Here is a 16,845-nt window from a genome sequence, read left to right as displayed (position 1 = left end):
CTAGGCTCTGATCACTTTTGTTTGCTGTACCCATGTGTTAGGTTACTAGCAAGTTAATAACAGCGCGTGAGCAGTTAAAGGCTCAGTAGAATTGCTTTAGACATGAAATAAAGCTAAAATGAATTTGTGTCCAATATCATTGGCATTAGTGCTCATTACTTTTGTGGTGTAATGCCTTGAACCGTCTAAAATCAATTTTAAAGATTATTCATTATTTTATAAAGAAAATAAAACACAATTCCACCAGAAACAAAGCAGTAAGTATGATCCTATGAACAGTTACTTGTACCATTGCTGGCAGGAAACACTGTTCAAACTTCACAGTGAATGCAAGTTAATATTAATGAGTCATTGCCATATAAATCTCCTCTTGATGTGAAGTATTTAAAACAAGAGTGGTAAACATTTGTAAATGTAGAAAATAAATCTCGAAGAGGAGAAAGAGGTATTTGTTACTTTACTACTTGTATTTGGGAAATTACTCTTTATCATGTGATTATATAAGGTCATCTTCTGGGAGAACCCAAGGTTTTACTTTTTCTTTTTGTAGGCGGTAAAGAATATTTTCTTAAACTACAGTTGTAAGCCTATTGCAGCCAAGGGGATGGCTAGATTTTGGTGTGGATACTGTGCTTTTTTTAGATGTTTGCCTTCTTGCAGAAATAAAACTGTTTCATTTTGAAGGAAGGGAAATATTCTAATGACCTTGGATTTTAAGTTAATTAAATATGAATGACCAAAAGAGATGTACTTTCCTGGTTACTTGCTTAAAAATGTGGAGTTTAAAGTAAGGCCCATTTAGTCTTAAAGACATAACCTGTTTTTCATAGCTCTCTATATGATAAATCCCATGTTGGGCAAAATTATACTTGGGTTTTAGTATTTTAGTTTTGGATCCTACAACTGGTTTTAGTATCTTGTCACTATATCATTATTAATAGAGACAAAATTATAATCATACTTAAATGATAAAAACATTTTTTGTTTAAATATAAGGGTCTATTTTGTCAGAAAAAACATATTCACCGATAATACGAATTTGAGCATGTATAGATTTTGCTACAGGGTAGATTTTACTCCTCTCTGTAGTTCTGAGGCACTAGTTGAAATCTGTACACTCTTTGTACCACCAAAGATTTTGGAGAACTTTCTAGTCAATCTTATATATTCAAAAGAAAAAAGAAAAAAAACCCCATCTCTCAACCTAGCCCTTGGAAACTTGTACAAGCGTAGCTGTAAAGTCCTTTTTTGCCCCAATAAAAAGATGACTTTCTAATAGAACTTTTTTTAGTAGTTAAAAGTTTTGATGTTTCCTGACAGCTTAGCCCATAAAGATTACAGAATTGACATGCTGGCTGGCAGTAAATTTTTTCTTAAGTAGAATAAATTTCTATGACTACATAAGCAAAATATTTCCATAATTAATCCACATGGCCATAACAGATGGTTAAATTGAAGCAATGTCCTTGAAGTTATTCTTTTTAACAGATGTTCTTAACTATTAGCTTCATGTTTTTACTCACCTAAATCTCCAAATAATTGAATAAAAGTTAACATATGCTTTCATCCCTCTAATAGGCAGCGTCCATAATGGAAGCAGTTTGCCGGAGCTGAGAAATGACTTCACTGGCACATTTCTAATGTCTCTCGCTCTCCTGCCCTATCGTTGTCCATCCCTGTTCACTGATTATTTCTCCTTTCCCCCCTTATATAGGGTCCTACACAACGCGCTTCTGCTTTCAGACAGCAGCCTTCACCTCTTTTTGCAAAGCCATCTGAATTCAGAAGACATCGAGGCGTGCGTTTCTGGGCAGACTAAATACTCTGTAGAGGAAGCAATTCACAAGTTTGCCTTGATGTACAGACGCTTCCCTGAAGAAAATGAAGAAGGGAAAAAAGAAAACGATGTAGATTATGATTCAGAAAGGTATTTCCTGGCATTTGGATGTAATGTATATGTATTTGTATGACACATAGTACACATGTGCCTGTGTACGGATAGCTACACACACTTCACTTTTTTGTTGATGTTATACTAAGATAATGAAAAAATTAATTGACTGAGATTTTATTGAGTTGTGACAGCTCATCATAGTAGTCTTCACACACACCTCCACACTGAATTAATGAATGCAGTAGAAATTCAATTATCTGCATTCTGATTATGTGACTTTCATTTAGTCAGACTTGAATTATTCGCGTTTAAATTATCTAGCTAAAAAAATATCCAACTGCACTCCAAATGGCTAATTAAAAGTCCAAATTTCCTGTCTCTCTTTGTGACTGGAGATAATTAAAGTTCTCCTCTGTTACTCAGGCTTTGAGTGTGTTGTGAAAACCAATTTCCTCTTTTTATTATTTTCCCCCTCTCTTCTTTTCCAGTTCGTCCTCCGGGTTTGGGCACAGTAGCGATGACAGCGGTTCACGTGGGTGTAAAATGAGCACAGCTCCGCAGGAATCCTGAGAAAGAATTCTAATGTGCCCACCTTAGGAACAGCAAATTATGTCCAGTCATAGAGAAGAAAGCTTGCTGATGATATATTCTTACCTAAAGCTCACTGTCATGATATAAGGTATTTAAATTCCTCAAGACGTTGGGTTATTAGTGCTGTTTTTATGTTGTCTTATTTTGGCTAAGCTTCTGGAAAAAGCTAAAAGCCTGTGATTGCAACACTCTTTTGTAGGCAACCATTATTGGTAAAACAAGGTCCTGCCCTCAAATGAAAGGATTTATGTGTTCAAACAAACAAACAAACAAACAAACAAAAACCTCGTTGGTTTTGTTGAATTTGAAAAGATAGGGGAATAGCTAACATTTACAATCCAGGTAGAGGATTCCTTCTTGTATCCATGGGGCAGTGTTACTGGACACACACCAGGAAGACTCACAGCCTGGGTCAGCTGCCTCCGTCAGACATGTGGCCGATCTTTTGTGGGTACCTCGCTGCACTGGGAAAACACTTCGCTTTTGGGAGTTTGACTGAAGTATTTTAAGAGCATTTAACCTTTCCAGTATTCTATTTCACACTTAGATGGGAACGGTATCTTATGAATAAAAACATGTTAAAATAATGTTTACATCTTAGACAAAACAGAAATAGTGCTAGTAATTTTGCTTATATTTTCAGTGTACAGATTCAGAAATACAGTTTCATTGTACAAAATCAGCTTTAACACATGGTTTCTGGAAACAAATAATTTGTTTTCATTATCACTGTGTAATTAGAATTACAGGTTAATGATTTATTTTCTGACTAAATGTGCACTTTCTTATCACTAGATAACTTTGTCAGAGGTGGTTACTTATCATTAAGTTAGAAGTAGGATCTTATACAAATTAATAAATTTAATTTTACCAATAAGTATTACTATAATTTAGAAAAGGAGATCAACTTCTTAATTTCAAAGTTAATTATTCATTTTTTAAAAGCCCTTTCTTTATAGGTATCTGCCAGAGATCAGTATAATTTAATTAAAAAAATTTATTTTTGTGGCCCAAAGAGAAAATGACTTAAACTACACTGAACTTCAAATTTCAGATGAGGCGGCATTTTCTTGACATAATTATCCAAGCTTCTTCCCTGATGAACCATGCAAAATATCTCTGAAACTAACAGGAAGATATTTTTACATAACTGGGATAACTTGTTGCTATAATTAAATGTTACCTTACCTCACTTTAAACTAGTTTAAAAGTTATTGTATCATTAAAAGGTCTTTGAAATTCTTGTAACTAAGAAGAAATAGAAAAAAAATTAAATTAGAATAAGAATGATTTCCATAATTTCTCCTTTTTGTTTTTTTGTCTGGTCTAAAACATTACTGAAGTTTTGTAAATATTATGATTTAATGTATTAGATCTTGTTACTTTATCATCTAAGACTCATTTTAATTTAGAAAAAAAGAGGTTTAGCAATTTCTTTTTATCTTGTCAACATGTAAAGTTTACTATCCCGTCATTTATGAGTGATTCCCAGCTCTTCAGCGATATGTATTTGAATTCATGTTATTTGTTTGTCAGCAAGTTTTGAGAAGCATGTAATATATGCCATCAATTGTCATATTATTTTTAGATGATGTAACAGCCATCAAAATGGAAATTAAGTAATGCCTAATACTGTGGTATATAAACCTCATGAGTTCACCATTTTCACATTAAACATGAAAAAAAAATCAACTTTAGTTTGTTGGATAACTTATTTTCTATAATACTGTATTTCTCCTGACTTAGACCTAAATTTGGCGGGTTTTTGAATGATCGGTAATTTTTAATGAAGAAGCTGGATAACGTTAACTCTGGTTGTACACATTTGAGGCTTCGAGCCTTGGTTTGGTTGTTTTGATATCTAAGCACTATTAAAATTGATATCCAGCAGCTGAGATATTTAGATCAACTTCAGCCCCCAATGGCTTTCTGGCTTTGTCCAGGTCTCTTATTTTTCTTTGGTGTATTTTTATAAAGCTTTCTTTAGGAAGAGAAAATAATTACTTAAGTAACTAAACTAAATAGAATAGATATTTATTTAAAACTATTTTTAACGTAACTTAAATTTAAAGAAGTCTAATCCTGGGTGTTTTATGATTTATGTGTATCAAAGCTGTATTTCCCTGGCTAAAAATTCTGAAGGTGTAAACTATTCACCTATAAAGCAGGTTTATGTGTTTTGTTTGAGAAATGGTTTTATATATAACCCAAAGGTGTCAACAATGAAAGTCAACAACCTGTTACGTAGGGCTTCTTTTTAAAGTCTCACTTGGAAGAAAGTGATTTAAATTTTAGTTGAAATTTCAAGTTTTAAAAATTACTAAGGAAAAACAGAAATGTTTACCTTTAAGCAGTTATGACCCTAAAGATATTAAATATCATGCAGGAGCTTTTCAAACCCAGTTCATGTTTTCTTGAATAATTAAATACAAACAAATAATATGCAAAAACCTTAAAACCTCTTTTATGGCCATTATGGATTTAAACAAATTCATTTAGCCAAGCCACAATTACCATTATATCCAACACTAAATGGAATGTTGTTATGAACTCAATATATATATATATGTATTTCATTGCCTTAAAGATTCATCATTATTGAGCTACTGTGGTACAAATAAGGTTTTCTGTATTTCAGCTGTAAAGGAGCATCCCCTTTCACAAAAGGCCTCTAATATTCTAAGACAAAAATAACAAAACAAAAGCTAATTCTGTTTCTAAATCATTTTCCTCTCAACATTTAAATCACTAAGGTGGTATCCTATGAATACAATGCAGAATCTTTTCAATGGAAGAAACAATTTCAATACAGTTTTCTGCTTTTGTTTGGGATACAGACCTTTTGTTACTTTATTATATATAAACACATTTTCAGAGACAAAATGCTGTCTGAAAGTAGTTATTGCAATTTGACATTCAAAGCATAGACCCAATTTTCTTTGCTAATAAAGGTCATAATAAATTAACGCATTTTAATAGAGTGGAGTCCAAAAATTTTAGAAGGATGTAAATAATCAACAATTCTTTAAAAATGGAAATATTTACAAAGGATTTTGGCTCTATTCTTTGCCTTATGCATCTCCCAAACGAGACACCATTGTCTGTTTAAGTCAGACACAATTGCTCTTCACTCTTGCTGGAAACTTTTCTAGATCATTGTTATGAACAGTGCATTGGACACTAATTTATTTTAGCTGTAAAAACTCTGGTAATGACTCTTCTCTTTTTCTCTAAAATCCCGAAGACTTCTTTTCAAAATATAGAGAGGAAAAGAGGGGAAAAAAAGCTACAATTTTCTGCTGAATTTAAACTCTGGTCTAAAGACACTATGCAAATCACTTATGCTAAAGAGGAAAATACCCTTTCTCCCCCGACGAGAAGTGTAGATTCATCCAAAACCCCACACCGCTTGTCTTTGCTGCTAGAGGCACAGCACGGGCATAACTTGAGGTTGTGTTTTTGCTAGTTTCTTACCTCTAGGCCTTCTTATAGCTTTGCCCCCCACCCCACTGGCGGTGGCAACTCCTGCGGCTGCCCGCTCGGCCGCCTGTTGGCTGCGGCGCCTCCGCCGCTCGCGCACACTCCCCGCGCCTCGTTCCGCACACGCGCGCTCCTGCCTCCTCCCGCCCTGGCCGCTCTGCAGACCGCAGCGCCGCGGCGACTGGGTGGCAGGTAGCAAGCCAGTCGGCCTCGGTCCGGTAACCCATGGCAACCGCCCTGGTAACCCATAGCAACTGCGCTGCAGCAAGAAAGAAAGAAAGGAAAAAACCCGGGTGGAGGGGGGCCGCGGGTGGTGAGTGGGAACAACAACCGCAAAAAGGCAGCGATTTACTGCACAGCCTGCAGCGCCCTCTCCCCGGCCCCACCTGCTTCAAACGTGGGCCCGCGAGATCCCCTTTCCAGCATTAAGATGACAACTCTGGCTGCTTGAAAATCATAAAAAATAATATAGAGGGACCAGGGGCTGGTGGGTTTGGTGTGGGAGGGAGCGTGGAATACCGATGACCCTCCGGGCTGCCGGCTCATCGTTTCCAGGGCCCTGGCTGGGTTTGTGAGCGCTCCTGGAGGCGGACCCCGCCGCCCTGGTGGGTTTCCAGGACAGCGTGGTCAGGGTCTGCCGAGCGGGAGCCGCAGGGAGGTGGCGGCGGCTTTTCCCAACACAGGGCCGGGCACGAGTCTTTGTTCTGCAGAGGCCTGCACAGCGCTTCAACCGGCCCGCTGCCTGGGCCTGGGTGTAACAGGCCTGGAGGGTCCTCGCGAGTGCCCTGGAGTGGCGGCGGGGCTGGGCGAATCCCACGCATCCCAAATGTTTGATAAGCGCACGCAGTGCACACATTAGTTAACCTCTGTCCTCTATAGTCTCCCCAGGACCCTAAAACCTGCAGGGCGGACCTGCCATCGCTTTAACCTGCTCCCTCCCGTCTGGAAAGGGCGGGCGTTGTCGCGTCTGGTGGCAGGGCTGCCTCGCTAGGAAGAACTTCGTGCCTCCCGGTCTAGAAACAGCCCTGGGTCAGGGTTTAATGTGTGTGCGTGTGCGTGGGCGTGCGTGTGGTGGGGGCGTGCAGGGAGAGACAAGTCCTCCACCCCATTAGGCTGGGGGCCCGGAGACGAGCTTTCTGTGCCCTGGATAGCAGGAGCGCGCGTGCGTGATCGCGAGCGCGCGGTCGGAGACAGAGGGTGCAAGGCTGCCGGAGGACAGAGGAGGGCGCTGCCTGGCTAGCTCTGCAGAGAACGGGCCGCCTGGGGTCTGGCTAGCGTCTGCGTGGTGTGGTGGGGTAGGCTCCCAAGAGCGAAGGACCTACGCCATACAGAGATTTCAGTCTGTGCTTTGGAGCATCATCTGCTGGCTCGTGTATTCGCAGAAGCCCCAGCCTGCGATGAGATGACGAAGGAAACACAGCGGAACTGGTTCCATTCCATACAGAGCACCCAAGCACATAAAAAGGCCACTCTACAGGAGATGTACTGGGGTGAGGAGAGATTGCTCTAGGAATGGGGAGTCTGTAGTTCTAGGTCACAGTAATTCTCACTAGCTGTGATTCCAGGCGCATTGTGATGTTTCAGAAAGGAAAAGGTTTGTCCTGGGTGATTATTGAAGTCCTTTGAGCTCTTAATCCTCAAGTCTTCCTGGGTAGGTATGTACCACTTAATACATTCAAATAGCAAAACCGTTAGCAGCATCCTTTTGGAAGGCCTGTGCAGGTATAACACACATACATTTGAACAATGTATATTCCTGAAAATGTGATTAGAGCAACAATGTCTTAAATATCTAATACTTATACTGGTAAACAAAAGGGAAGCAGGCGATGTAAAATAGATCCCACTTTAATCCTTTTGTAAAGAAAAGAATCTTCTGAATATTTTTGCTGCTAAAGGGAAACTCGGTTTATTTTCACAAGCACACACGTTCTGGGTTCTGCTGCTTCCTGGGCACCAGGTACAGAGGGGTCTGTGTGAACTCTTAGAGGTAAAAGGCAGGGCCTTGCCTGCGCCGGGATCCATTCAGTACAATTTCAGCCCTTTGCATAGTGGTGTACTGGGAGCCCTGTGCTTTAATTTAATTTTTTTTTTTTTAACAAAAGCAATTACGGAAAAGTGCAAATTTAACGTGTGACATTTAACATTTTGCCGTGGCAGGCAGCCTCCACTTAAATGGGGCCTTTCGGCGGAACAACAGGAGCCAAAAGGCCTTGTGTCACGGAGTAATGTAAGACACAATCTGGGCTGCAAACGCACAATGAATCGGGAAGGATTTATGTAATTAATTGACCAGTCTTAACCTGTTATCGTGATGTAAGGAATTTGGAACTCATTAATTTGGGCTCTGACAGATTTCATATTAGAGCTGGCAAATATGGATTGAGCCTCTTATTCTTGTAGCGGCTGGAATTTCCATGACAGTGAGGATTAGTGAAGAAGACCTATTGCTGGAGTCAAACTGCCTCTTTGTAATCAGTAGCCCTGCTCTGCATTAAAGGCATCATGAAAAAAAGAAAAGAAAAAGAAAAAAAAAAAAAAAAAAGGAAAAAGCATCTTACCTGGCCGAAGGAGCAGAAGGGGCTTGTGCTCACTCTGCTAGTATGTGTATCGAGCTCAAGCGTTTGCAGTTGCATGAAAGTATTAATTTCAGTCATAAAGTTAGGTGGTTTCTCAAACACTTTGAGAGAATGAGAAGGTAAGGGTCTCAGAGTCAGGTTTGGTATTGTTGTCAAAGTTAAAAGGGATTAAAAGACAGAGCCTTTGAATTTCCTCTGTGTGAACACAGAGACTGTATGAAGAAGGAAATAGAACTCTTATGAGGGGCAAATGCCATTTCTTGTATGTCAGAGCCACAAATGAGCAATTCAGGGTCTTGAAGGTGGACTGGCTTTCTCAGGAGCCACTTACTGTCTCCTGATCACAGCTCCTCTGTGGACCCCACGAATTCTAGAACTCACATAATGAGCATTTCATCAATAATCTAATCTGTATCCTCTTTGCAGTATCTGATGTTTAATGAATCATCCACTGGGAAATGTCTAGTTTCATCCTTGAGATTTTAAGAAAACCTAGTCAAAATCTAACTTTTATTTACCCCCATCCTGACCGCCACTTAACAATCAGAAAATTGCTATGTTGAAAAAAGGTCCCAAGATGAAACTAAATGCTTTTTTTCTTCCTTTCGCAATAGGTTCTTCCTATTACTGAGCCATGTGATAAAGTTAATATAACAACTGCCATAAGGATCATTAACACAGGCAGATAAGCGAAGTTGCATGTTTAAAACACTCGAAGGGTATCATTTGCCTTCTCCTGCTGATAAAGAAGGCTTTGGTAACAAATGCAGAATACAGGCACTGAACATTTAACTTTTCAGACAGAAAGCCCAACTGACCTTTCCTAATATGTTGTTTCTCATAAGTACTCTTCAAAGTTGGGGACGGACCACTTTTGAAATATGTTTTTTTACTTTGTACATCACCTTAAAACATTTTTAATCAAGCATGAGTTACATTTTAACATAACAAATATTGTTACAATAGAAATCTTAGCAAGAACAAAAAAGATTTCCAATTCTCCAGGATGGGAAAGGATTGGAAATTTCCACCCATCCCTCTTTTTGTGTTGTCTTGATTCGAACCAAAGAAGTTTTATTTTTATTTTTTAGCAATAATGGGATTTGATCTAGCAATGAAGGCATTGGTATAGAGATTTGTTTTGTGATTATCTGGTTAACAAGTGATTTCTTCAGCTTTGGTTCCATTTAAATAAATGCATGAAGATAAACACTAGAAATTGCATCGCTATATTAATGTTATCCTTCACATCAAGAGTAAAAAGAGGGCCAGTAGTTGTTATTGGTATTATTATTTTAGTGGGAAGGCTGTGAAGATAAACAATTGATATTAGCAAGACTTGGATAACTAGTATAAACCACGACATGGGTGATTAATAGTGTATATAAACACACTTCAAATTCGTATACACGATCTCAACTCTCACCTAGGGATTCCTTTGTATTTTTTAAAAGGGTAATTTCTAAGTTGTCAATTACAAGGTTATTAAGTCATGTGCTGTGTGTTCTGTTTACATATCAGAGTTATAGAATGGACATATTGAAGTGGTATTTCCTGGAGACAGTGTTGACTGGAAGGAAGTCTAGTGCATTGGTTCTGGCTCTGTGGCTAATACAAACCCAAAGGTGGCGCCCACCCTCTCTGGACTACAGTTTCCTCATCAATATAGTAAGAAGCTTGAATATAGAATGTTTTTGGAGGTGTTAATAAGTGTTTCTAAAAAAAAGGGGGGTGGAGATCAGAGGCTACCATGGTCAATAACATTTCAGATACGTTGGGTTAAATGAAGTTTAACATCAATTTTCTGCAGGACTTCTCAGTGCCTTTTATATGTTAATATAGACTGAGTCCTTAAGTGTGTGTGTGGGGGGGTGGTGGTGGTAGTGTATGCAGTTTTCTTAAACTGATTCGAAGAAGAGAATCTAAAATACTATGATCTTTTGAATCTATAACACTTTGTGTTCCTCCCCAGAATGATTAAGGGACATTTGCATTCATTCACCTTAGGTATTCTCGAGGCCAGGGTTCAAGCAAAGTGTGGATCTCACTAAGAGAGAAGGATTTTCCTCCAGGGACCAGGTTCTGTAAAGAGGCGGGAAGTAAGGCCCCAAGTTTAACCCTGTTTCATTGCTTACAAGGTGCGTGGCCTGGACTGTGCCACTCTGGCTTTTGGAGTTTGTTTCTTCACTGACCCCTTGAGGGCAGGTGTGAGGTGATAAGGAAATCACTGCATGCTCCCTCTGCATGGATGCGGCTTTTCCTTTCCCATTGCAATGCCTTCTTGTTTGACTGATTCCAATTAGCTATTCAGGATGATGAAGGGTCTCCTCTGAGCTGATGCCACTGACCACACCCACCACAAGTCAGGTGCCCTTTCAATGTTTCTGTAGCAGGACCCACCTGTGTCCCCACATGCCTTCTGGCAGCACTCATTCCCCTGCATGATGGGTCACCCGTCGGTCCCTCTCTTCAGGCAGTAGCCCCTGGAGGGTGAGGACTGCGTTTCATCTCTGACCCCCACCTCCCCGCTCCAGCCCACAGTTGCGTGCAGAGCACATTCTAGAGTCCATGATGAATTACCATCATAAGGGAGACCAAAGGCCTGCAGACTCTTCTCGAAGTTCCTACCTTGTGGTGCAGCTGGCACAAGTAGCAGAAGAGCTTAGAGAATGGTTGTAGGTAGTTCAGGGATGTATGTCTCCTTGAACTTGGAAACTTCTGTTGTCCTGAGGGTGAACAAGAGTGCTCTGTTTCAGTGCCTCATCTCCCATGTCTTTTGGCAGTAGACCTTGAAATGGTAATGTAATGGTCCATTCATGAGGTCTGCACAGCAGTCAGAAATCTTGGCTGGAGAGTATGCTTTTCATTGATTGAAGAGGCCATCCAATGAATTTTTTTAATTAATTAATTAATTTATTTATTTAGAGAGAGGGGAAAGGAGGGAGAAAGAGAGGGAGAGAAACATAAATGTGTGGTTACCTCTCGCGCACCCCCAACTGGGGACCTGGCCTGCAACCCAGGCATGTGCCCTGACTGGGAATTGAACCGGTGACCCTTTGGTTCACAGGCTGGCACTCAATCCACTGAGCCACACCAGCCAGGGCCCATGAAATATTTTGATGCAATACTTCTTTTGGTCAAATTGTTTCTGATAAGACACTGTGCCTAGTACAGTGTGTAACATAGCAGAGGACGATTAAGTTGAAGTATTTGATTATGCAGACAGATTAGTGATCTCTTCAAATGTATGCTACTATGGTCAAGGTGAAGCCCAGTCTGACTTTAAGAAACTATTTAAAGAGTAATTTAAAGCTTTACTAAAATCTCCTAAAAAACACTAGAAGAGTCTAATTTTAACCCCCTCAAACATTCTTATGGTTTTTTTCTGCATCAAGTTTGTCCATCACTGTATTAAATAGTAATCCTCCAAACTCAAAAGTTACGTTTTTGTAAGGATTTTGACAGTGAGCTGTGATTTGAGCAATTTAATTTAAGGTTGTCTTAGTGCAGTATAGGTATTTGTGTAGCCTGTGGTTCAGCTTGACCTCTATAGGAACACAAAATGTAACCATAATAAACGTTTATTGAGTTTTAACACCAGCACAGAAAAAAATAAAGGACTGATGGAGGCAAATGAGATGATACTGTCTATTAGAGCAAAGGAGACAGTTCGTAAGTAAATAAGCTGGGGTTACATGAAGAACACTAACTATGCCAAAGAGACCCCAAAATGCAATGGGACCTCTCAAAGGCAGGTGGACAAGCCCTGCTCCAGGATGTCACTCAGGGACCCAGGCTGGTGGAGTGTCTCTGCCGTCCTCAACATGTGCTCCTCAGATTGCTCCAGGCATTTGTATTTCCAGCCAGGAAGAAGAAAGGCGGGAACCCACCTTGAGTGAGCGCCATTTAATTTATTTTTCAACAGAAAATCTCTCACACACGCAAATGTAGAGATAATGTACTATTATAATACATACCCTCGTGCCCGTCACTCAGCTTAAAGTTATCTTCATCTGGTCAAAAATGTATCATTTAGATCCCCTATTAAGGCCCTCCTTATTTTAAGCCCAATTTCAGACCTCTTTAGGAACATGATCTGGAAGTTGTACACATGGCCACATCACTTGGTAGGAACTTAAGTCCCATGGCCATCTAGCTACAAGCAAGGCCGAGCAACATCTCCAGCTGAACGGCTGTGTGTTCAGAAGGGAGGAGAGAGTCCGCATTTGAGATGATAGAATTTGGGGGTCGTCCTTGAGAAAGGCCATAGAGATAGAACTTAAATCACTCAGGGGAAGACTGGAGATGTTTCTATGCTGCGGTAAAATCCAGTGACAACAGCTGCGTAGAGATGCCTTGTGACAGGCGACGGTGAGCCCTGTGCACTTGCATTTTCAGCAAATGCAACGTTTGCTGAACAGAAACAAAACAGCGGAATGAAGTGCTCAGAAGGCCAACACTGAATTGTGTAAAATTAGCTGAGAGAATGGTTTTAGAGGAGAGTTAATATATGTGTAAATTACGAAGATAGTTGATCTGCTTTTGTTTTGGAATCCTGTCTTATAAGGTGTTAAAAGGTGTGTGTTTGAGAGTTTGCGTATTTTCATGTAACAAAAAGAGAACAAGACACCACAGAAGTTAAAATGGGTGGAAGAAGTACTAGTTTAAACTAGTTCATTGAAGAATTAATTTTTGTCCAGAAACATTTATTGAGTGTGCACTGTCTTCAGAGGGTTGTCCTGGATTCTCTAGGGGATACAGTGATAACAAATATACAGTCCTTTTCCTCTGGGGTTCTCACACCAAGGGCGGAAACACATGAAAACAGCTAACCAGAATACAAGACAGAATGAATTAGGTGCCCTAGTTGACGGCAGGAGACATTCATGGCTTTTCCTGCCCGCTGTCCATTCTCTTCTTGCAAATCTCTTGATCTTCCTCAGGCGCCAGCCCTCTTCACTCTCAGTCCTCAGTGGAGCCGATTCAATCTTCATGCCCAGAGGGGGCTAGAACCCAAACCTAGCCCATGAGACCAATGGTATTTTCCTGGCCCACGTGATTGGTTCAGGAGTGGGTGCATGACTTTATCCGAACCAATGACTTCTGTGCAGCTGTTGAGAAAGGAAACTTTTTATCGCTGGGGTGACTGGGTTAGAAATCAAGGCAGGAGAGTACCTGCCTGAGAATGAGAGATAGGAGAGTGGGCCTCTCTGACATCCTTTAATCTGCTAGAATGTCCCATGCCAAGCATTGCAGGAAACACATCATTTACTTATTTATCAATTTATTCACTCACTGGCTCACTTTACTGGCAGTTGTATTTAATCCTTACAGCATTAAAAATTTTTTTTAATTAAAAAATTTAAAAGATTTTGTATATTTATTTTTAGAGAGAAGGGGAGAGTGGGAGAAAGGGCGAGAAACATCAATGTGTAAGAGATACATTGGTTGCCTCTCAGTTGCCCCCAATGGGGGACCTGGCCTGCAACCGGGGCATGTGCCCTGATGCGAATTGAACCAGCAACCTTTTGGTTGCAGGCCGGCACTCAATTCACTGAGCCACACCAGCCAGGGCTAATCCCTATAACATTAATATGAGACAGGTAACATTATCCCCCGTTGTAAAGATGAGCCCATTGCTAGTTAGTGGAAGAGTTCGAATGGAACACAGGTCTGTTTCTAAATCCTTAATAATTTCCCTAGACACAGCTTTGGAGGAGAAAATGGCTCTTAAGACTACTGTATTTTCTTAACTCCTAGAACAGCGCATTTGGTTAGAAGGTGCTCCTTATATGTTCACTGACAGTGTGCACATTTGTGACGGAAAGGGAGGCAATGCATTAACCGGAGCAGAGAGCCCATGGGGAGGCGCAGGAGGAAGTGGAGGGGGACATGAGTTCATGTGGCAATGACAACTTTGTGGTGTGGATGCAGGAAGAAGTGACATGCTTAGAGCTGTCAATGTGGGGAGTTGGAACCTGGAGAAAAGCCAAAGATACAAACTTGGAAATCCTCTGAGAGGTAAATTGACAACAGACATCTTTGCACAAATGTCATATCAGTGAGGCTTTTCTGGATTCAAAATTGTAGTATCTTCTCAACTCCCTTACCCCCTCCCTCCCTACCCCTGCCTTATAGTCTCTATAGCACTTACCATCTATATATTTTTTCAAAGTTAAAAAAAATTTTTTTCTATTTACTTTTCAAGAGAGAGAAAGAGAAAGAGAGAAACAGCAACGTGCGAGATATACACTGATCGCTTGCCTCTCACCCCTAATTGGGGACCTCGCCCGCAACCCAGGCATGTGCCCTGACTGGGAATTGAACCAGCAAACTTTTGTTTCACATGTTGGGGCTCAATCCACTGAGCCACACCAGCTAGGGCACCATCTATATTTGTTTTATTTTATTTACCTATATGTTTTCACCTGTCTTTTTGCACCCCCATGATCGTTATTCTTCATGTGGGATACAGTGTACCTGGGCACTGGCTGGTACATAGAAGGTGCTCAAGCGATATTTGTTGAATGAATAAATGAAGGACTAGAAGTGGCTGAGGTGGCTCACTGATGGCAATGATAAATGACAGAGTGGGCTGGACAGAAGACCAGAGAAGAGGAGGTCCTGAAGGAAACTGAGGATGTTTAAGAAGCAGAAGGCAAATCAATGAAGAGCAATCTCCAAGGATAAAAAAAGCCGAGGGCTTCAAGAAGGCAGCAGTGAGCCACGTCAAATGCTGATGGGAGGTCAAAAATGGTCAAGACCGTTGCCCGTGGAGTGAGTTCTCTTTGGTACTGTCGTTCAGCAGCATGATGTAGCAGCGCCTGGGAATCAGTCGATTACGAGAGTTGAAATTTCAGTCCCACTAGTTATTATGATGTAAATATGGGTAACTCTGAACATCTGAGCCTTGGTTTCTTTACCTGTAAAATGGATATAATACTGACTCTACATCAAAGCATATTTTTTAGGAGAAACTGAATTACTGCATGAGAAGGTGTATATATGGGTGAATTATTACCGTAAGTACTGATTTTCAGGGAGTAGAATAGCTATAGAGAGTAAATATACACAAATAAAGAGTGTCATGAAAATTTCCCTAAGCATTATTACTTGGGAAATATTGATTTCAAGACAAAACAAAATACACAATGATTCTTGCTGCTTGCTATTTTCAAACTCTATGTATATGCACTTGAAAGCGAGCACTTTGTATTTGTGAATTTGAATTTGGGGTATTTTCTTTCTCATGTCTGTTTCCGGTTTCCATGCCCCTTCCTGCCCAGTTATTTATGTAGATACTCCCCCCCCATCCCCCCAACCCCCTCCACACAGAACGAATGCCCCAAAGCCAAGAGGCCTCATTTCAATCCTCTGACAACTGGGGTGGAGAGCTGCTTGTACCCATCTCTTTCCCTGCCCCCTCCCAAGGCATCTTCTTCACCTTCTGCAGCCAGGAGGTTGCATATCTCATGTCATTCTAGAAAAGTCACTGATTATATTTATGCATCGTCTTTTATGTAGTAGGCTTTGAATTCGATTTAGTCTCGGTAGCTGAAAGTTCAACACTTTCTGAATATTTTCCTTCAAAACCACAACCATCTTTGGCAGCAAAGAAGCCAAGGGATGAATAGGCTTCCGTGTTGCTCGGTTATAGATAGCGAGATGCTGGCAGAAATTTGCAAGCATTTGCATATATACAATTGTCTGTCTGATGTTTGCTTCCAAGCTTGCTCTCCTCCTCTGCTCCCTGTCCTCTTTGTGCAGTGAATTACTAATACAAATACAGATAATGAAATTTCTGATCCCAGCCCGAAAAGCCGGCGCACATTTTGGAAGGTATCTGGGGAAAATGGATAGGTTCTCTTGATCTCGTTGCTTCATCCAGACAAGGAAATGAAGAGGAGAAAGTAATTACAGGGACTTGTCTTTGAAGGTGGAATGAGTGGCACCGACAGGATTTCTTTTCAGAGAATCTTGTAGAGATGCTATTTTCTCGTTAATGCCAATAGGTATTTGCCTGGAAATTGAGTTTACTTATTAAAATGTGTGTTCAGCAGATGGGGCGCTGTCCACAGGAGGCCGAACAAGTTAAGTCCTTGTGCTTCAGAACACAGTGGGTCCCGGCCTGTGAAATTTGCCCCCAGGAGTGAGGTGTTCCCCAGGGGAGCCGTGACAGTGCCAGTCCTAGAGGCAGGAGGAAAGTAAGTTTGACCCTGCAGACATCACTGCTTCTGCGCTCCCGGGAACCACCAGCTTCTTAAAGCGGAAGCGTGAGTTTGTTGGGCAACTGGAGGTGGA

The 16,845-nt window shown here is 40.8% G+C and overlaps 1 protein-coding gene across 3 annotated transcripts in view; it reads left to right on the top strand.

Moving 5' to 3' along the window:
* SNX10 (sorting nexin 10) overlaps positions 1-2,598 on the top strand; it is a 55,950-nt gene extending 53,352 nt beyond the window's left edge. For all 3 annotated transcript variants that reach the window (XM_090287797.1, XM_090287798.1, XM_090287799.1), the window contains 2 exons: positions 1,715-1,927; positions 2,383-2,598. In XM_090287797.1, the coding sequence (XP_090143923.1) occupies positions 1,715-1,927; positions 2,383-2,464 (295 nt within the window). In that variant the 3' untranslated portion in view covers positions 2,465-2,598. The remainder of the gene's footprint in view (positions 1-1,714; positions 1,928-2,382) is intronic.
* Positions 2,599-16,845: the final 14,247 nt, after the last annotated feature.

Source organism: Furipterus horrens, unplaced genomic scaffold, assembly GCF_987537825.1.
Source record: "Furipterus horrens unplaced genomic scaffold, mFurHor1.1.pri manual_scaffold_9, whole genome shotgun sequence".
NCBI lineage: Eukaryota > Metazoa > Chordata > Mammalia > Chiroptera > Furipteridae > Furipterus > Furipterus horrens.
Note: the sequence above shows the minus strand (reverse complement) of the source record. Positions and strands in the feature narration are given on the sequence as shown.